At 45.8% G+C, this 21477-nt stretch overlaps 1 protein-coding gene across 1 annotated transcript in view; it reads right to left on the reverse strand.

The window, feature by feature from the left end:
• Positions 1-21477, reverse strand: part of UBASH3B (ubiquitin associated and SH3 domain containing B) — a 59378-nt gene that overhangs the window by 13724 nt on the left and 24177 nt on the right. The window contains exons 2-5 of the mRNA XM_033081751.1: positions 4361-4414; positions 3727-3913; positions 3144-3342; positions 37-206 (exon numbers count right to left, since the gene is read on the reverse strand). Of these exons, the coding sequence (XP_032937642.1) occupies positions 37-206; positions 3144-3342; positions 3727-3913; positions 4361-4414 (610 nt within the window). The remainder of the gene's footprint in view (positions 1-36; positions 207-3143; positions 3343-3726; positions 3914-4360; positions 4415-21477) is intronic.

The raw sequence follows: 21477 nt of genomic DNA on the forward strand, positions 1-21477 counted from the left end.
GCAGAGGGGTGATTTGGGGGTGGCACAGGAGCTCACCTCGTGGTTGACGAAGCGGATGTCGCGCGAGAAGATCGCGGCCACCCAGTCACAGCCCAGCTTGACATCGATGCTCTGGGCCAGCTTCTCCAGTGTGGGCAGGTGGCTGCTCTGGAAGTGATAGGCCAGGGTGACGTGGAGCTGCTTCTTGTGGGGCTCCACATGGACATCTGCAAGGGGGAGGGAAGGGTTAAACACCCCGCTCTGTCAATTAGGGGCTGTCTGTCCTAACGGAGCTGGGCTTGCAGAGATGCCCGAGGGGAGCAAATTGGGGCCCAGCTGGAAATGCTGAGTGTGAGGTGTCCAATATTGAACCCCAAATGAGCAGAGATTTGGGGTCTGATTGACAGCAGGGTGCAGACAAGGCATCCCTGCAAACTGCCAAACTGTGACAATCATGACTCCAACTCTGGACACACATCCTGCCAAAAAAAAAAAAAAAAAAAAAAAAGAAAGGACTGTGGATGATCCAATTCCTCCAAAGCCATCTTCCCCCGGCCCCTGGAACTTACTATAATATATAAGGTCTCCTAGATACCAAGGCTTAAGAATTTGGTGACTCTCTAACACCTTGGAAGATAATTGGTTAGAAATTAGTTTGTGTAATTGGTCAGTTCACCTTTAGAACTTCTCACTTAGATTGGATGCTGTTCTTTGTATAAACTTTTATTGGCTGTAGTTTGAATCCCCCTTGAACTTATGAATATGGCTGTCTGCCCTTTGTTTCTGAGAGAATCCTGCCTGACTCCCTTCAGATGAAATAAAGATTCCTGTGGAACACAAGAAAGGCTCGGGTCTTTCTCTGCTGGCTGATGTGAGCTCCTGAGAGATGGCTGATCCATATCAGCACTCTCAGGTCCTGGTAAAACAACTATCAGGGACAAAAAGAAAGCTTACAAAAGATATTTTTCCAGGTAGGAAAATCCAGGAGGCTTTTCACACCTCCTTTCCAAAATAAGCAGGTAAAAAAGCATAATGTTAACTCTCCCTCCATTGTTGTCTCTGCTGCACTAAATTACAAATCCATGGAATTTGTGCAAGTTGATTAAATCTTTTCCCTGGACATTAGCTGGATTATCAGTTTAGCCACTGAGGGTGAGGTATTCCCAAATTGTGGAAACATAATAATGATTCAAAATGATCCTACAAAAAAAAAAGAATCTGCAGCAGGAGATGATTCCAGGTGAAAATATGTGAAATATTGGGGTCTTACAGTAGATGTGGAAATCACTGGATGCATTGTTTGTAATTTATTCTTGCTTATTCAACCAAAAATTGCAATTAAATTTGACTGATTATTCAGCCACAATTGCAGTTTTTCAGACTTGGCTCCAAGTGCTAGCCAGGGGTAGCTTTGCAAGCTCATCCATCTTTTATTTTTGTTGTTGTTGTTTTCCATCAGCAATAAAAATATGTTCAAGATCTCTGAAAAAACCCAGAGGCTTTAACAGGATAACCTGACCAAGCTGTGGCTGCAATGCAGCAATTACCTTCCCCTAAAAAATCCCAATTTGGCTGAACTGGAACAGTCTCAGGGGTAGAAGATTGTTGGAAGCCACCAATGCTTCTTTATTCTGGGTCAGTGGGGGATTTTTGGGATAAAAATCACATTTTTGGCTGCACCCACTCAATGTCTGCCTTCCAAAACTTTCTTTTTAAAATAAAATTCCCTCCATTCCAGAGCTTCTGGACACTTGTGGCTCCCTCCTCTGGAGCAGGGAACACTCCCAGCATTCCTGCATGGCTGTGGGGTGCCTGCCCAGCATGGAAACACCCCAGGAATGCAGAATTTGCTGCATTTTGATGCATTTTAGCTCCAGGAGAAGCTTCCAGGGCCATGGAGGTTCTGGTTATTCCAGGAGAGGATCATGAACACAGCCCTGGCAGCACTGAGGTTGGGAAGGACACTTGGGGTCTTCTCCCAGAGGCATCCTCACCCCTCAGAAATGCAGTGAGAAAACAAAACAGAAATGCAGTGAGAAAACAAAACAGAAATGCAATGAGAAAACAAAACAGAAATGCAGTGAGAAAACAGCCTTGAGATGGCTGGGGAGGGGTGAGTGGGGCAGCAAACACTGAGCCTCACTCAGAGCAGCTCTGGGAAATGTTAAGGAAACACCAAAAGTCAGTTCCCTTTCAGAAACAACATTCAAAACTGGCTGAGAGATCTCCCAGCTCAAAGTCAAAGCACCCAGGGCAGTTCTCCCCTGAGTTTTCACTTAAAAATCAGAGATTTGCTTTTGAGCTTTGCTTCTTGGTGGCATCAGAGCTTTGGGGATCTGGAAATGCCCAAAGTGTGAGCTGTGGCAGCTGCTTTGCTTCTTCATGACACCAAAATTTTGCTTTTCTATCAATGCCCAAGCTGGGCTTTTGTGGCATCAAAGGTTTGATTTTCTATCAATGCCCAAACTGGGGTCTCATGACACCAAAGTTTTGGTTTTTCTGACAATGCCCAGGCTGAGCTCCTTCACGGTATCAAAGTCTTGTTTTTTTCTGACAGTGCCCAAGCTGGGCTTTTGTGGCATCCAAGCTTTGATTTTCTGACAATGCCCAGGCTGAGCTCATTCATGGCATCAAAATTTTGCTTTTCTATCAATGTCCAAGCTGGGCTTTGGTGGCATCAAAGTTTTTGTTCTTCTGACAGTGCCCAAACTGGGCTCCTTCATGACATCCAAGCTTTGCTTTTTCTATCAATGCCCAAGCTGGGCTCCTTCATGGCATCAAAGTTCTGGTTTTTCTGACAGTGTTTAGGTTGATCTCTTCTGTGGCATCAAAGTTTTGGTTTTCTATCAATGCCCAAGCTGGGCTTTCAGACCACCAATGTTTTTGTTTTTCTGACAATGCCTGAGCTGGGCTCTTTCATGACACAAAAGTTTTGGTTTTCTATCAACGACCAGGCTGAGCTCCTTCATGGCATCAAAGTCTTGTTTTTTTCTGACACTGCCCAAGCTGGGCTTTTGTGGCATCCAAGCTTTGATTTTCTGACAATGCCCAAGCTGGGTTCCTTCATGGCATCAAAGCTTTTGTTTTCCTGACAGTGCCCAAGCTGGGCTCCTCCATGGCATCCAAACTGGTTTTTTTTTAAGTGCCAAGCTGGAATCACTCACCTGCTTTGGAAGCTGCCTCTGCAGCAAAGTCTGCAGCAAATTTCTTGAGCACCTCAGCACTGTCCTCCTTGACGAAGAGCCCGATGAAGTTGGAGGATGTGTAGAGCTCCAGGGGCAGCGGGGCGGGGAATTTGCATTTCCAGCGCATCACCGTGGCCTGCAGGGCTTCTGTGAGAGCATCCACCTTGCTGTCCTCACACTGCCAAGGAAGCAGGACAGGCTCAGCAAAGCAAAGCAAAGGGTGTAGGTGGGTGGCAGTGGTCTGCCCTTCCCCTCATGCAGTGAGAAAAAGCACAGGGGCATGGGAAAAAAAAATAAATCTATGTTTAGAAATGCTCAGCCCCTCCCCTGTCCTCAAAGCAGGATCAGCTATCCCCAAGTAACCTCCCCCCACCCATTCTCACGCTAAGATCACTGGGGAGGATGAGAATTCAGTCTTCTGTTGCTGCTCTTCCCTGGAAACAACAGCTTAAAAACCCAATTACTCCTCCAGAAACTCAGGCATCAGCAAAATCCCCCCAGCTCCCCCCCTGAGCCAGGAGCTGAGCCTGGCAAGGAAGGGCAGAGAGGAGCTGTGCTTTACCATGAAGAACTGGCAGAGGGTGATGTGTGGGAAGATGTTGTGAGCTTTGTTCTTGCCACAGATCTGCTTCGACTGCTGCCAGAACTCGGAGAGTTTCTGCGCCAGGGGCCCGGTGGGGCGCAGGTACAGCACGTACTCCCGGGGCAGGGGGTCATCCAGGAACGGGTCACCCACGTGGGAGAAGAGCCTGGCAGGCAGACAGAGCTGTTAAATTCGATAGTGACACATTTCTTCCCCCAGCAGGAGCAGCTTCCCCTGTGCTGACACCCATTGATGGGAACTGCCATCGTGCAGCCCACCAGCACTGCTCAGAAATACAGAAAATTGGGTTTGGCTTTCAGGCAGATGCTCTGAAGAGCTAACCCAGGTCACTGCTTCTGCCTTTGCTGCCTTTCAGAGTGCAAAGCACAGGGCAGAGCACCAGGAATGGCTCTGGAAGGCAGCTCTCAGCTTTTTCAGTGGGGGCTCCTTCTCTCACCTGCTCCTGCTGCACATCACAAACCCTCCCAGAGCAGGCTCATCTCTGAACTGCTTATTTCCACTAATTCCCTGTTTAAACATTGCACATTCTGATGGCTGAAACCCTAACTTCACCACTTCTTTTACTTTTTAGCATTTATTACTTCATACCAACCAGTCGCATGCTGCTTGGACACTCCTTCCACCTGTTGATGCCAGCGCTTTTTGTCTGCAGAGACAGCAAAATAAAAACAGAATTTCAGTGTGTTTGGACATTCATGGGACACCCTGTCCAATTTTTCACCCCCTGAGGCATTTTTTTTTATGCTATTTTTTTTATGTGCCACCCATCAATTCCCCATAAACTGTTTGAATAGCAAAGTCATGCAGCCAGCACAAAATATCAAATATGGACCTCTGGGTTTCCCCCACTTTTTCTGGACAGAGAAACACCAGCATTTAAGTCTCTTTGCTGGAAATTTCAGCATGAAACCCCAAAGATTTGGGTCTGAGAGTGCAGGAGTTGCACTGAGGAGAAGAAAAATTCAACTGCCACGAGAGGGCACAAACCAGAGATTTTCCAGTTTAGAAAAGTTCCCTTTAGTCCTTGCTGTACTCAAAGAGCAATTTTGCTTTTTTCCCCTCCAGGATGCCTCTAAATCCCTGTTCACTCCAGCTGGGAACACCCAGAGCTCCTGTTCAGCAAGTTTTCCAGAGCAGACCAGCACAAGTTACAGCTTTAAAAGTGGAATTATTTTCCAAATGCTCGACACCAGCAGGGGAAAGCAGCTGTGGATCAGCTCAGCTCTGTGGCACCAGGGACAAACAAAGGGAGGGATTCACCCAGAACCCAAAAGGACAAGAATTCTGAGTGGAGAAAGCACAAAATGACAGAAATTTTAGGGTTATGGGGCAGAGACAGGAGCTCAGCAGAATTCCCCATGAAGAGATGATTTCAGAGCTTCCTGAAAGGGGCAGATGCAGGGTCCAGCCTGGATCAGGGCTTGTGGCTGTGCTTGTGTCACCCCTTGTGTCTGCAGTGGTGACTTTCAAAGTGCTCTGACACACAGAGGATATTCCTGAACCCCCCAGGCTCAGCCATGTGCTGTTGACTCAGCTGTGCCTTCCCCACCCCTTGAATACACATTTTTTGTTCGTTTGGAGGGTAAGAGGAAGGCAGGAAGATAACACTGCAAAAAAAATTTAAAAAAAAAAAAAAAAAAAAAAAAAAGGGGCTGTGTTGCAAACGTGTGATGATGAAAATCCTTCCTCCCCAAGTGGTTCTGCTGCCTTTGCCAGCATTCCCTGGGGATCAGCAGAGCTGGGCCCAGCACCTGCCCTCTGGGAGGATGGATCTGGGGTGCTGAACACCTGAACACCCCAAATTGGTGTTTCTGCCTTGCTGAGCTTGCTCTGCTCTGGAAAATGTTCTATGCAAAGCAGCCACTGCTTTGCTTTGGAAAGCAGCTCAGGCAAAAGAGCTAAAAGATAAAGGGGAGCTCTGAAAGATAAAGGGGAGCTCTGAAAGATAAGGGGGAGCTCTGAAAGATAAGGGGGAGCTCTGAAAGATAAAGGGGGATCTCTGGGAGATAAGGGAGCTCTAGAAGATAAGGGGGAGCTCTGGAAAATAAGGGGGAACTCTCTGAAAGATGAGGGGGAGCTCTGAAAGATAAGGGGAAGCTCTCTGGAAAATAAGGGGGATGTCTGGAGGACAAGGGGGAGCTCTCTGGAAAATAAGGGAGAGCTTATTTATTGGGGTGCAATGCCCAAATCTGGGTTTTTTCCTGCCCTGCTCCATCATTTGTTGTGCTGCCCTTGCTCAGTTCACCTCCTCTCCAGCCTGGATTTTTCCTGCTCTTTCAAACCCAGCCAGATGTGACTCTGCACAAGCCTGCTCTGAAATGTGTGAGTGAAAACTGCCCTGCCAGAAAAGCCCTGGCTCAGAAATGAGTATTTTCTCCAGGATTTCCTCTGCCCAGACACAGCACAGAGCTCTGGAGGAGCCCAGGCTCCATCACCACCCTCGGGGACTCTTCCTTGGTGATCCCTTGGGATAAATCACAGAGATAAATGACACAGAGATAAATCACACAGAGATAAATCACACTCTGCTGGGATGAACTGCAGCACAGACCACAAGGCTGGACCCACACATTTGTTCAGGTGTGATTTCCAGAGCTGCCTCCATCATCCACAGGGACAACCAACTCCCTTTTCAATTTAATTTTCAGTGTGAGGAGGAGATGCTGCATAAAGCAAACAAAGCCAAAGGGTATTTTTATCCCAGGACCTGCAACTGAGAGATTTTTTTTTCTTATTTTTTAATTTAGTGCAATAAATTTCTGCTTCCCTCCCAAAATCCCACCCTGGCCAAAACCCAGAGAGGACCCATCCTCCAGCTCCCAAGGAAAATCAGCTTTTTAGAAGTTGAGTACTCAAAATTGGTCACAGCCATGCAAAAGTGGCCTGATTTTCACAACTGCTGAGTGCAGTGGGAGCTGGAGAACACATCCTGCTCCTGAGAAAATCAGGTCACTTAATTAGGTGACAAATTATGGCTTAGGTGCTCAGATTTCCTCACACTAGGTAGCAAGTGTTGGCTGGAGCATTGTAGAAAAAAAAATTGTGACTCAGATGAACCAGAAAAGGGGAAAAAGTAAGAAAATAACTTATTTTCCAGAATTTACTAGATGAAATCATTGAGTAATCGTTTCTGGTGATGCAAAATGGGTTCAGGCAGGGCATGAGAAGCTTTGTGCAGCACTGCTGGTCCCCTGAGCACACAACCCCCGAGATGAAGTGCAGGGAAATCATTTTCAACACAGAATAATCATTCTGAACAGACAGCAAGGCACAGCTTCTGTGCAACAGCAGGTCTGGGGAATTCAGGGAAGGGGAAAGAAAATCCTAATAGTGTTCCAAAGGCGCAGCAGGTATTTTATCCACCAGGAAGAATTAAATGTGTTTGACTCTTCAATGTCAAAGTCCTCTTTGTGACACTCTTCAATGTCAAGACCCAAGGAAAACCTGGTTAAACAGGATGAAATATTGCCAGGAACCACCCCAGCTAAAGAGATGTCCAAAATATTCCAGCAGAATTGGTGCTGCTGCCCTGGCCCACACATTTATGTGTAAATGGTGCCCATTTTAACCCCAGCCCATTAATGGCAGAGCACAGAGCTCTGAGTGCTGCAAACCTCCCTGCTGAAGGAGTTGGGAGGAAAAAAAGGGGAATGTCAATTGAGCTGGGAAATATATATCAATAAACATAAAATATAATGGCCAGGTCCCATTTTCTTCAGAGGAAATGACAGTAATGGGGAGTGAGGCATTAACCAGAACCAGAACCTTCGGCCTCAGAACACCACAGAAAATCCTCCCTGTGCTGAGTGCTCAGCCCTCTGCTCCTAGTCCAGTCTAACAAGTGTTGGGTTTTATTCAAGCCCAACTTAGAAAAAATCCTCTTTGTTCTGAGTGCTCAGCATTCTGCTCCTAGTCCAGTTTAACAAGTGTTTGGTTTTATTCAAGCCCAGCTTAGAAAAAGTCCTCCCTGTGCTGAGTGTTCAGCCTTCTGCTCCTAGTCCAGTTTAAAAAGTGTTTGACTTTATTCAAGCCCAGTTTAGGAAAAGACTCAGTGAACAGACAGTGAGGAAACCACTGCACAGCAAGAGCAAGGCATGGGGGGAACAATTCTGAGATAAAGATCACTAAAAAAGTGTGCAAACTTCAGGGGTTTGGTGCCCCAGCAGGGATTCCCATTGGTTCCTCTTTAATTTCATTAATTGTGCCATCAGCTGAGCTCTGCCTGCCAGAGGGACCTGGCTTTATCTGGAATTTGGAATTCCAAATTATTTATTTATTTATCTGGAATGATTTTGGAATTCTGGAATTTGGAGGCTGCAGGAATCCAGCAACAGCCTCAGCTCCACAGGCACTGAGGGATTTGGGAATGAGCCCTGGAGGGGTGGAAGAAACAGAGGGAAGAACCAACCCTGCCCTTTCATCCCATCCCTCAAACCCACACAAAAAAGAACAAAACCAAATAAATATTTTTTTTTTTTTTAAATATGATGGAAGTACTTTGCTCTCCTCATCAGGTCCCACTCACAAGCCTGCCTGACAGGGTAAAATAGGAATTACAGCCCATAATTTATGCCAAATGAGTTTGAAAGAAGGATGCTGTCAAACATTTTTCCTCAGCAATACAAAATAAGCACCTTCATTTTGGCTTGTTTGTGCCTATAAAACATATTTATATAAACATATATTCAACCAGCTCTGTGTATCTATTTAAAGCTTGGCTTTTTCCATCTCTGTTGGTTTCTGGTAAAAGAATAGAAAGCAAAATGCTGGCTGGTTCCAAGGAATGGGGAAAAAAATAGGAATTTTCTGGCTGCAGCTGCTGTTTGGAGCAGATCTGTCAGTGCAGGTACAGGTCAGGAGCCCAATATTTAAATTTATTCTTCCTTTACATGTCAAAGTCATGGGGTGGGAGGTCCTGAATTCAAACTGTGCTCTATAACAGTAAAGGAGTTAAAAAATCTCCACAAACAGTAAAATTCCCTTTTTTTTTGGTGTTTTTTTTTCCCAAATTGTCCATTGAGTGACCTCTATAGATTACTGAATTTTTGCAGCTTTCATCAATTGTTTATTAACAGTCCAACAAGGAAAATGTGTCTGGTTTTGGCTTTCATTAAACAACTGCATGTTTGCAAGGAAAATTTCTGTGCATTTAATAACTGGTTTTTGTGATTTGGGGAAAAAACACCCAAATTCCTGGGTGCCATCAATTCCTAAATTATTCTGCACACAAAACCAGCCCCAGTGAGGTGTTCTTCCTAAATGTGCTGTGCCCCTCTGAATTCTCACCATGCAGAATTCACTCACCCCCCCAAAAAATCATGTGATGACGTTTGTGTTCTGATTTGGGTGACCTCCCTGCTATAAATAGGGACAGGACAGGAAGATATCACCAGGGATCCAGTTCCTGTTTAGGGCAGGGGGTTGGGGATGTTCCTTTTCTGCATCTGGGGAGGGAAAACCAACAAAACCCTGCTGTGTTTTAGGGAGGAGAGCGATTCTGATGTGAGATAATGAATTTCTCTCCCTTTGCTGAGTTTTGCCATCACTGACTTGAACTGCAGCCACATTAGAGCTGGTTTTACACCCCAAAATTCCCTTTTGGGAACGTGCTGTTCCCAGCCCCTGAGGTCAGCAGATCCCAAAAGCAGCCAGGTCCTGCCTGGAACAGAGGAACCTCCAGAGGGGAAGTTCCTGGGAACACAGGGACAGCGAGATCTCTGACTCTGCATCCTGCAGCTCACGTCAGTGTTTATGGAAGGTGCCTGGTGGGGCTGGAAATTCCCTTCCTCCCTCCTCCCCAGGGCTGGCTGCTCATTCCCAGCTCTGGGATAGCAAGCAGGGAGCACAGGGAAAGGGGAAATGTGATCACAACTAAATTTGGGAATCATGCTGCTGTGTCTTTGTAGACTCCACAGTTTCAAATCTTCCTTTTTTTTTTTTTTTTTTTTTTTTTTTTAGAGGACAAGGAAACTGCAGCCTGACCACAGGAGGAGTAGGAGGAGGATGAAATGATGATTTTGATGAGCAAAATATGAGGGCCTGGGCATGTGTCTCTTGCTTTTTGGAGTTATGTAAGATTTTGAAGGCGGATTTCTCTCCCCACATGTGCACCAAGTCATTCCCTAATCCCCTGCTCAGCCAGCTCGAGGAGAGGGAAGTAAAAAGTGGCTGGGATAAAGGCAGGAATGCAGCAGCCATTCACCATTTTCAAAGAGATGCAGGGTGAAGAGGAAGCAGGATATTCCCTTGCTGAGAACAACAACAGTGCAGCTTTTTAGGAGGCTGGGCTTGGCTGTCCAGCCCCTGCCAGCCACCCCATGTCCCTGCAGGATGCAGCAGGAACAAAGCCCAGGTTCTGGGGCTGATTTGAATCTGTCACACCCCATTAAAATTCCTCTGGCCTTTCATTCTCCCCTTCAGCTGCAAAGCCCTGTCGTTAGTTTTGCTTATAATCCTGATATTGGTTTTCTATTTAATTTCTGGTTTGGATGACATTTGCTGTCTGGCTTCCTGGTTCACTTCCTTTCGCTTCTCTCCCCATGTGCTAATCTAAAAGTGCTGCTCAAACAAGCTCTGAAAATAGCAGGAGGCCTGAAGCTGGGAATTTAAGAAAATGATGTCTCACAATTCCCCAATAAACCCACAAAAATTGGCAGCACCTCAGCTGCTTCAGATCCCAAACTGTGACTGCAGGGCGGTGGGGACTCGCTTAAGGAAGGTGAGAAATAACTGCTGCTGTGAAAGGTTCTGCAGAATTGTGACCATTAGTGAAACAGCCAGATGGAGTTAACACAAATAAATTCACACAGAGCTGGAGCACGTTCAGCAGGGGCTCATCCCCTTCTAACACCTGATTTCAGCAGTGGCCAGAACACTGCAGTGACCACGAGCTCCTCATCACGGGGAGCAGCTTTCATCTCAGAGCTATTAATCCATTTTTAGCCAGCCAGGAAGACAATGTCCTTGCAAGGAGCCAAGCTGGAGGTTGAAGGATGCTCCAATGCACCATCTGGAGGCTCAGAGATAGCCAGGAAAGGAAGCAGTTGTCACGCTGATTGGAAAGAAATGAAGTCCCTGCTTGAGGCAAACACGGCATTTTCTCCTCCCTCATTGCTCTTCTCCCTCTCCAGGAGATTTGCCACAGCTCTGCTTTTTTTATAATTTATTTCAAGGTGTTCCTGATTGCCACAGCTCCTTTCTCCCACCAGCAGTGGGGTTTGGGTGATGGAGCTGCCATGGATTGGGAAGCAGGGCCAGGTGGCTGCTCCTGGCACCCCACGAGGCACCAAGGTCCTGCTGCCACCTTGGCACTGCTGCCCCTCCATCTGCCACAGCCCTGTCCCCAAATCCAGGGGTGGCACAGCTCCCTTTGTGCCCCCAGCCCTCCAGGCAGCCCCACTTCACTCCTCGGCACGTCGGATTTTTTAGTAGATCTTTAGGAAAGAGAAGGAAAAAAAAATTAAAAAAAAAGAAAAGCCACAAGTAGCACTTTAAAGTGCCAGTGTTAACATTTTCCAGCTTCTTGGGGTTTCAAAACAGGAAGTTTGGGGGCGGTGCAGTTGCACAATTTGCCAGAAGCTGCTGTTCTGTGAAGTTGGTGACACGGGGCTGTACCAGGAACTGGAGCCCCCATGGCCACCAGGGCTGGGACTGATTCCCAGCAGGTCTGGATGTGCTGCTCCTGTCTGGAGCCCTGTCCCAGCTCCTCTTGGCTCTGCAGAGCTGCTGTGTCCTCCAGATGTGAGCTGTGCTCAGGGCAGCTTTTCATAGGCTGGGAGAGGAGGGGGGCAGAGATAACACAGCCCAAAGCCTGAGCACTGAGCACTGAGCTGGAGGAAAGTGCTTTTCCTTGTGAGGAAAGCTGGGATGTAAAATTCCCCCAGGGCTTTGTGTCCTGCACCCCTCAGAGCTGCTCTGAACCTGCTCTGCTTGACAGCCACGAGATTTGGATTGAGGTGCAAACAGCAGGTGTTGGTCAAAACTTTGTCAGGGTCCTGCACAAGCAAATCACAGAATGCTGGGATGGGTTGGGATGGTTGGGTTGGGATGGGTTGGGATGGGATGGGTTGGGTTGGGTTGGGATGGGATGGGATGGGATGGGATGGGATGGGATGGGATGGGATGGGATGGGATGGGATGAGATGGGTTGGGATGGGATGGGATGAGATGGGTTGGGATGGGATGGGATGGGTTGGGATGGGTTGGGATGGGTTGGGTTGGGGTGGGTTGGGTTGAGTTATGTTGGGTTGGGTTGGGATGGGTTAGGATAGGTTGGGATGGATTGGGTTGGGATGGGTTGGGTTGGGATGGGTTGGGTTGGGTTGAGTTATGTTGGGTTGGGTTGGGATGGGTTAGGATAGGTTGGGATGGGTTGGGATGGGTTGGGTTATGTTGGGTTGGGTTATGTTGGGTTGGGATGGATTGGCTTGGGATGGGTTGGGTTGGGTCGGATGGCATTGGAGATCATCTGGCTCCAGCAGGGACACTTCCACTGTCCCAGGCTGCTCCAAGCCCCATCCTTGGCACTCCCAGGGATGGGGCAGCCACAGCTGCTCTAGGGAAACTCTTCCAGAGCCTCACCACCCTGAGGGGGAAGAATTTCTTCCACAAATCCATTCACTGTTTCAGCCCCTTTCTATCCAGTGAAGAAGGGAATACCCTGTGCTTGCCAAAAACGGGTGAGTTCAGCCACTCCCATCCCAAATTCTCACTCAGCTTCATTTGATGCTCTTAACCCTGATCAGTGTTTGCATTATGTCCTGCAATCTTCATTCTGAGCCCTCATTTTCCCCTCCAGTGCTGATTTTCCCTGCTTTAGGGGCAGTGTCCCCACCCTGGGGACTCTCAGAGGTTCTGTGAACCCTCAGGGCTCCCAGCTCTGCTGAAAAGGCAAACCCTAGAGAGGGAAAATGGGAAGTGGATGCCTGGCAAGAAGCTAAGCCTGCTCTCACCCCTAAAATAGACTCAGCAAAGCAGCAAGAAGGAAGTCTAAGAAATTAAGGAAGGTGGAAGGAAGAAGAAGGGTGGGGTGCTGAAATAGTTGGGTCAAAGGCAAGAAGAGAGACTCAAAATAACCTCCTGCTCTAGACAGCTCTGTTCAGGAAATTTTTGAAACATTGTTTCCAGTACTACACAAAATCCACAATATTCCAAATTAGTGTTTCTCACTTTTTTTTTTGTCATCTAGAGAAGACCAATATTTATTATACCAATATTAATTTTATCAATATTCACATGGGAGATTTGGCCAAGAAGCCCAAAATGCTGCAGGAAAAAGGGGACAAGAGGGTTAATGCAGCAGCAGAAGGTGAGGGACATTTGCCACTGACTAAAACACCCCCCAAAAACAGAATTGGGGCTGGGAGTCCCCTGGTGCTGCAGGCTCCATTTGGGGGTGAGAAAACACACACAGGGCTCAGCCTCTTGCCTCAGAGATCTTGAACTGTGTGGTTACAGCAGTGAGCTACAGCTGAAGTCAAAGTTTCCACCAGGGGAAAGAGAAAACAAGTGAGGCAGCGAGCTCTGCTCTGAATTTCAGTTTGGGGAGCTGCATTTGGTCTCCTTCAGGTCACTTTGGAGTCCTCAGGTGATACAAAAGCTGTAAAAATGTGCAATTATTTTGCTGTTTTACCCATGATAAGTCATAACTCGTGTCCAGAATTTAAACTCTAATTTCAGAATAAATATTAAAAATTACCCTGCAGTGTCTGGTTCAGTAATCTGAATTTTTTTCTATATGAGGGTAGGCCAAGAGACTCCAAAAAGTTTCAATCCTCACAAAGAAAGGGTTAAAAAAACCCCACATTAAAATAAATATTTTTGAAGCCTAAAAGGGAACAGGAAATGAAGAATTGTGATAAACTGAGAAACAATGAGATAAAGAAGGATCTAAGAATCTAATGAGAAAACTTCACCACAGACTGGGAAGATTTCCCTGTGTCCATTCCTGATTTTGTCCTGGCAGCTCTAAGTGCAGAGCCCTTTTATTCCTGTATCTGATCCTGCAGAATGTGTCAGTGAATTACAAAAAAAGCAATAGAAGACTTCAGTGAGACCTGGATTTAGTAATTACCCCTACACCAAAGAGTACTTATGCATCTCTTTAACTCCCAGCCTGTACTTACAGACTCCAGCAAAGCAGGTTATTTTATAGATTTGCAAGGTTATTGCAAATCAAGGTTTTGGGTCCTTGCTTCCTTCCAGCACCATTTCCAAGGATTTTAAATCAAATGTTTGCCCTGATAAAAGGAATTTTGCTCAGCTCCCTGCAGACCTGGGGATTTGATGCTGGGTGTGTTTTTGTTGGAGTGTTTGCTCACAAAAATCCCCTCAAGTAGCGAAGGTTTGGCAAAACCCTGAGCCCAGCACATCCCTGCATGGTCCCACTGCATCCCCTCAGCATCCTCCCTGCCCCACTTAACGACCTTTAATTAAAAACTGCCCAATCCAGCAGGCATCACACAGCACTGCTCATTTTTGTGGGGGAAAAACTTCACCTCCCCACGCCCCCAAATGTCTGTTTAACACCAAAATGGTTCAGCCATGGGATGGAGCACAAAACACCAGCTCAGCAGCTCTGTCCCTCCAGCATTTCACTCTCTGCTGAGCCACCTGGGTAAACACAAGCATTGTTAAGCTTTAAAAAGTGCCCAGCACAAGGATTCATCCCACCCCAGGGGATGGGAATTCCCAGGGCTCCAGCCCTGCTGAAATCCTGCTGCTTTTACAGCACTCACCAAAAGGTGTTCAGCTCCAACTCTGTGGGTTTGTATCCAGAATAAACTTCATGTGGGTGCTACAATCTAATGAAACTTCCTTTTTCCCCTCCTTTCACCATTATAATTTTAATTTTTGACACTTAAGAGGCAGCAGCAATGGGATGGGAACAGACAAGGAAAGAATCCTCATTCCTTTCTGTGATGTGGATACTATATTGAAACTTCTTTTTTCCCCTTCTCTCACCATTATAATTTTAATTTTTGACACTTAAGAGGCAGCAGCAATGGGTGGGAACAGACAAGGACAAAATCCTCATTCCTTTCTGTGATGTGGATACTACAGTCTAATGAAACTTCCTTTTTTCCCTCCTCTCACCATTATAATTTTAATTTTTGGCACTTAAGAGGTAGCAGCAATGGAGTGGGAATGGATACTACAATCTAATGAAACTTCCTTTACCCCCTCCTCTTACTTTTGTAATTTTAATTTTTGACACTTAAGAGGCAGCAGCAATGGGTGGGAATAGATAAGGTCAGAATCCTCATTCCTTTTTCCTGAGAAACCCTCGTTGTGTGTGAGCATCAGAGACACAGCCAGGCCTGTCCTCTGCCTCCTTTACCCAGATCCTGGGCCAAAATTGCCATGGGTGTTGTGTGATTGCTTGGCCACCTAAATAATGGGAGATTTGGGGCTTTGGGTGTTGTGTGATTGCTTGACCACCTAAATAATGGGAAATTTGGGGCTTCCCTTCAGTTCAGAGCTTTCCCCAGGATGATTCCCAGCTGAGCTGTGCTGCCTGAGCATGAAGTGGATTTTTTTTTTTTTTTCCTGTGGATTTTCCCTCCTTTCCCAGCCACCAAACCCAGCCCACACCTCGTGCTAGCACCTCAGCAGCACTGGGCACACATTCCCTGCCCTTGCCAGGGCTGAGTGGGATGGGTGCTCTCCTTGGAGCCCTGTGAGCTCTGCAGACAGACAGACAGACAGACAGACACCCCCCAGGAGCAGCACCTCACTTCCAGAGCTCAGCTCTCCCCCGCACCTCGCTGAGCGCTGCTCTGGGGGTGTGCTGCTAAAATTATTCATGGGGGGAAAAAAAAAACCTTTTACAACTGAGAGCTGAGCCCCATCTTCTCTGGGTTTGTGTGTGTGGCTGGTATCTAGAAAGCAGCCTGAGAAGTGCAAACACAGAAGGAGCCTCTTTCTCCATCTGTTGCAGCCTCTTTCCATCCTGCTGAGGATTCCAGCCTGTCCTGGGATGGAATCACTGATCCAGAGACAATTCCAGGCAGGCACTGGCACTAACAGCAGCTTTGGGAAGGAGGAGAACACTTTGCAGTGTTGCTACTTCAAAATATATCTGTGCTTCCAGCAGTACCCCTCCCTGCCCCTCTCAGAGTGAGCTCCTGGGAGCTGGAACAAGAAAAAGAAAGAAATAAAATGAATGCCAGGTGCCCAGGTTGTGAAGTCCTTTTTTTTTTAAAGGTAAGTTTGCTCTGCACGATCCTGTGGTCATGGTGAAGGACCCAGGTTTGTGTGAGCTTCCCTTTTGGTAAATATTTAAGAAAAAATAGGCAAGAAAGGAGAATCCATCAGCTGAGAGGAATTCTTTGCAGTAAATGTCAGGGGCTGACACAGTAAGGTGTGCCTGGTAAGTCACAGAATCACAGAATGGTTTGGGTTGGGAGGGACCTTAAAAATCATTTCATTCATCCCCAGGCAGGCAGGGACACCTCCAAACTCCATCCAGCCTGGCCTGGGACAGCTCTGAACCTTTTCTGTGCCTCTCTGAGGTCAGGTTCTCACAGCAGCTGAGCTCACAGGGCTGTGCTGCAGCCCTGAGTGTGTCCCTGGGTCCCTCCAGCTTCTAAAACTCCTGAGCTTAGCAGGAATTTAAACCCAGTGTGGTTGAGCTGTCAAGGGTATTTCACATCTTGCAGCTTCTGTATGATGGGAAATAAATAAAAATATGTTCTTGGGTAGCATTTCATGCTGCAGCTGAAGCCAGAGCCTTTTTCTCAGTGCAATCCTCTTTGTTCTGCAGTTCAACATCCCATGTTGGCAAACAAGGTGCAAACAAATCCCGTGGAGCGAGGCTGAAGTGAATTATCAGGGTGAATTCTGTATTTAGCACGCAGAGCTCAGCACCATTTGGGTTTTTGGGATTGTTGTGGATGCTGAGCCCAGCTCTGCCTGGATTCCTGGGTGGGAATGACTCCATCCTGCCAGGCAGGAGAACCTGCTGAGCTGCACAGAGACCACAAAGCTTTCACCAGAGCTCAGCATCAGCCTCATTCTGCTCCCAGTTGCATTGAATGAGGCAGAACTAGGCTGGAGCCAAGCTGCTGAAAGCTCTATCCTATCTTCCTCTAGCTGGAGTTGCCTAAAAATAAGGAGTCCAATTAAATCTACAGCAGTAGAAAGTATGAGGGAATGTATAATTAATTAAAAAAATCAAAGGCTGTCTTACAGGGCTGATCAGCATTTAGCAATGCTGCCACCAGCTCTTAGTCTCGTCATTCTTCCTTTTTAATCAGTGATTATTGTTGGATCTCCTGACAGTGTGATCACATATTCTGCTGCTGTTTCAACAACTGCATTCCCTGGGAGCTGTAAACATACCCACAGGAGGAGAATGAGAGAGGGAAAAATTTATTACCCAGCCCAGCCCTGGTCCTGACATTTAACTGGAGCCCTGATGGTGGTGAAGGATAAAAATTTGCTTGCTGTCATAGTCAAGGCTTTCATTTCCAGCATGGCCCTGATGAGAAACTAAAAGCTGAGAGAAGAAATTGCATGTTCAAGGTTATCACTGTCCTTATTGCTGGTTTTCTGTACCCAAAACTCCCAAAAACAAAAAGGAATTTTTTTTTTTTTTGGTCTACCAAGAGAGGCTGTGAATGGAAGGAGGGGATTTACATTCTCCATTTCAAAGAGAGAGAGGTTCCTGCCTTTCTCAGCAGACACCTGTCCTCCAAACTAGGACACAGGGCTCCTTCACAAAAATCACAATGCAAGGCTCTCTAATTAGCACAGGCAGGCAGAAAAGAAATAATTGTGAGAGGTGAACTAAGCCCAGCATGGTCCCTGCACTCCCCAGAGGGAGGATCTCTCACCTCAAGCCAGGAACAGCTTTTACATCTCACTCACCATGTCTTTACCCTCAACTAAATATCTTTGGAAAAAAAAAAACTGATAAAAAATTATTAGGGAAAGATCAGGCATCCCTAAGTGCAGTGAAGTTCAGGAGGGCTCTCCCTGCTGTAGGTTGGTGTTGAGCAGCTCAAGGAGGACAAAAAGGGATCTCAGAGTTCTCAAGGGACTTTTATTTGTACAAACATCAGCCCTGGGCTGTGTCAGAGTTCTTCTGTCTGTTAAACAGAAAAAAATAAACTTTTCTTTTCAGTTTGAAACATGATTTCCTGCATTATTTAATACTCTGTTCAGTGCATTTCTGAAGGATCATCTCTCCCAACAGATTGAGGGTTCCAGGATCCAGCTCTGCTGCTGTCACTTTTAAAAATAAAGATCTCCACAAGAGTTTTTTTTTATGTAAGGAAGAGTAATTTTTACTTCTCTGCTGCCTTTGCTGACTGGGCACTGGTTTCCAGCTATAGGCTGCTGCTCTGAACTACGCATTTGAAGTTATTTTTGCAATGTGTTATTACCCTGAAGTTGCATCTCTCCCTTTTTGATGCATAATTTAGATTTTAGCCTCTCATAAATTACATGCCTAAAGGAACTGCTGATGCTTCTGGGAAAGAAAAAAAAAAAAAACCAACTCCAAGAACAACAATAAGACTGTACAAAGTATTCTTTGTGGAGACTGTTCTGGATATGAACACATTTATGCTTCTCTGAGTTTCCCCTGTTTTTGTCTCTGGGATGTTTACACAAATACAGAACGTCTATTGTTGGGTGATTCACCAGGATCAGGGAGATCTGCTGAATTCTCCATCATCTGCAGCATGAAATCACAGCTCTTCGTGGCAATGGATGGGAGTAGAAAAGAAATGGAAGTCAATTTGCTTTTTCTAATGGAGGAGGTTCTTCCTTGCAGGCAGAAAATCTCCAGGAAAAATCAGGATTATTAAAGGAGTGAGGGGGTTTGAGTGCCTCAGTCTCGTGCTGGATTTGGTTCTATTCTGCTCCTTGATGTTGACAAATTATTTATTTTTGGGTGCATTTTATCCTCTGCTCAAAATAGAGGTGGGGAGGTCTTTGCCTGTTGCTGCTTCTCTTTAGGTTACAGAAAATTTCTTCCAGAAGCTGCTGAAAAAATTCCCAGTGGCTTCCAGATGGCTCTGCCCTTGACATTTCTAACTAAAGGTGTGAGCATTTTGGACAAGTGCATGAAAGTGCCACAGCTCCCTACTGAACCTGGCTTCAAATCAGTAATGCCAGGTCAGTAATTAAAATCAGGGAAAAGAAACTTTGTGTTGCAAAACAAACTGAAGATTTCTGAAGGCTCTGCATTGTTCACCTGCTGCTCCTGAGGTTGAAAAGAAGAAATTATTGTCTGAAATTATCCAGCCAAGGAAAACTGAGACACTAAAGGGGGATGGGAAAAAAAAAAAAAAAGTAAAAAATGGGATGTTTTTCTAAGTATTGGAGGCAACAGCAGCAGGTTTTTAAGTGTGTAATTTATAAGGGAAGTGATTCAAATGAAATTAGGCACTTTAAAAAATCAGCAAAGTGTTGAGGACATAATAACCTTTGAAGAATTTTAAAAGCCTTTTCACATTCATAGTATTCAAGTTCCTCACTCCTGTAATTTTACCTTTTTTAAATTTTGTTGTTGCTGTTTTAATGGCACAGCTCCTAATATCAAGTGATTATCTGAGAATCAACGAGTTCCATTAGAAAAGGCAAAGTCAATCCATGTCCTTCCTGCCTGGCAAGAAAAGCTTAAGAAAACAACTTCAGTGTGTCCTAAATCCTTATGGGAAAAAGAATTAATTCAAGTTTTAATGTTCTAGTGATTCAATCTCATTGTCTTTAAGCCAGGCCCAGGAGTTTCTGTCCTGAGCCAAACCCTGAGTTTTGCAGATTTCTGTTGGAGTAGGTACACGATGGAAAGGAAAAAAATTCAGAAACTCCAGCCCTAAAACTTTGTGGCAATTCCCCCAAATGATGAAAAATCGATGGCAGATTTTTGTGGCTGAAATTCTGTGTCCCTCTGCCATCCACAGGGAGAGCTCCAAGAGCATTTTTGGGGGAATCCACCCCCATGTAAAAACCTCCTCATTAAAGTTCCAGCACTTTCCTCCTCTCAAATCAACGTGAATTGAATTATTTCAGACATTTCCCACACAGAAAAGTCTTCCTTGAGGTTTTTAAAAGCCTTTGGCCTCCTGCAGCAGCTAAAACCAGGAATACAAAATCCTGGCTAAAAACCAAACCAGTGACACCTCACACCTTGGCCAAACCCATGAGGACTAAACACTTTGTCTAGCCTGAAAAATCAACTTTTTTTCCTATATGACAGCTCCACATTTCAAAACCCAACACACAATTTTTGTCAGCGTGGAGAAGAGGTGAAATTTCCCAACTGGGATTTATTTTTAGGGGTTTGATGACAACAGAAAGTTCTGCTCAAGCCTTTGCTGAGCATTTCAGCCTCCCCTTGGTGATGGGGATGTGGAATCACCTGGGGCAGGTTGGGTTTGGGATCCCCCAGGGACAGGAGAGGTAACAGCACTGCCCCAAAGGGCTGGAACCTGCTTCAAAAGGGACTGGAACAATAAAAACCTCCCAGTGGATTCCATCACTTCCTAATCAACAAAAACCTGGTTCCCTCTGCCTTATCTGGGTGCCAAGTGCTGTGCCTGCACTACAATGGCTGCATTGTTCTTGCAGGCTGCAGGCTAAAATGTATTTTGGTAACTGCTGCTCTTTGGAACACAATTGTGTGCTGACAGTTATTCCAGCACAGCTTTAACTCCTTCCAGCCACAGCAACCTCTTCCAAAAACGTTTTTTTTTTTGGTGTTGGTTTTATTTCTTTTTTCTTTTTTTTTTTTCCCCACGAAGAACAGAAAGGAACCTAAACCTGCGACTCTCAGTGTTAGATAACATGTAAATGATGGTGAGTCATAGTGGAAAATCGTAGATAAAAATTGCACAAAGGCTTATTTAAGCTCCATCTCATGATTCCTTCCCTGTGCCTGAGCGTGTGAGATGTACTCACACACACACACTCCAGAATAATGCTACTATTTGTCCATCCCTCTGCCCTGCAGCTGCCTTGGAAGAGATGAGCTCCAGAATAAAGATGTGTATTTGTATCCATATTCATATTTTCATCTCCATCTCACATTCCCCACCGAGGCACGAACTGAGCCTGGACCAGCTTTAATAATTTGTGACAAACACCCCAATTCCCACACTTCTCTCATGGGAAAGCTTGCTGCCTTTTTGCTGGGTTATCAATGGGATATTCCCAATTTACAATCTGGAAAACAGGCACTGCTGGGTGATCCTAAGAACCAAAAACTGATGGATTCCCAGGGATGATTCCCCAGATTTCACTCCAAGAACTGCTGGGAAGGAAGGTCTGACTTGTGGCAGGAAACACTGAGAACAAGGTGCTGGGTTTTTTTTTTTTTTTTCCCTCTGTGCATGTGGTATTTCTGTAATTCAAGCTCCAGCAGCAGCCAAGCTCTGAAAACAAACCCAAAAGAAGAGCCAAATATGTCAGTAGGATTTGGAGAGCAATTCCAGCAGTGCCTGAGAGTTTAAGGATGGGAGATATTCCTTCCTCCTGAACCAGAAACCTGCAGAAGCCCTGTGCTAAGAAAACACCCAGAGAGGAGACACAAAACAGCTTGGCCAAAACAAAAGAAGATTTTTATTCCTGAAGGACACAGGCTCACAAATAAGAGCTGGATGGATTTCTGGAGAAAGGCTGAAAAAGTGCATTATACTGTAGAGATGGAGTTTCCATCTTACTCATCCTGCCTGGCTCCCCACAGCCCAGAGCTGCTCCCAG

This window comes from Catharus ustulatus, chromosome 28 (genome assembly GCF_009819885.2).
Source record: "Catharus ustulatus isolate bCatUst1 chromosome 28, bCatUst1.pri.v2, whole genome shotgun sequence".
NCBI lineage: Eukaryota > Metazoa > Chordata > Aves > Passeriformes > Turdidae > Catharus > Catharus ustulatus.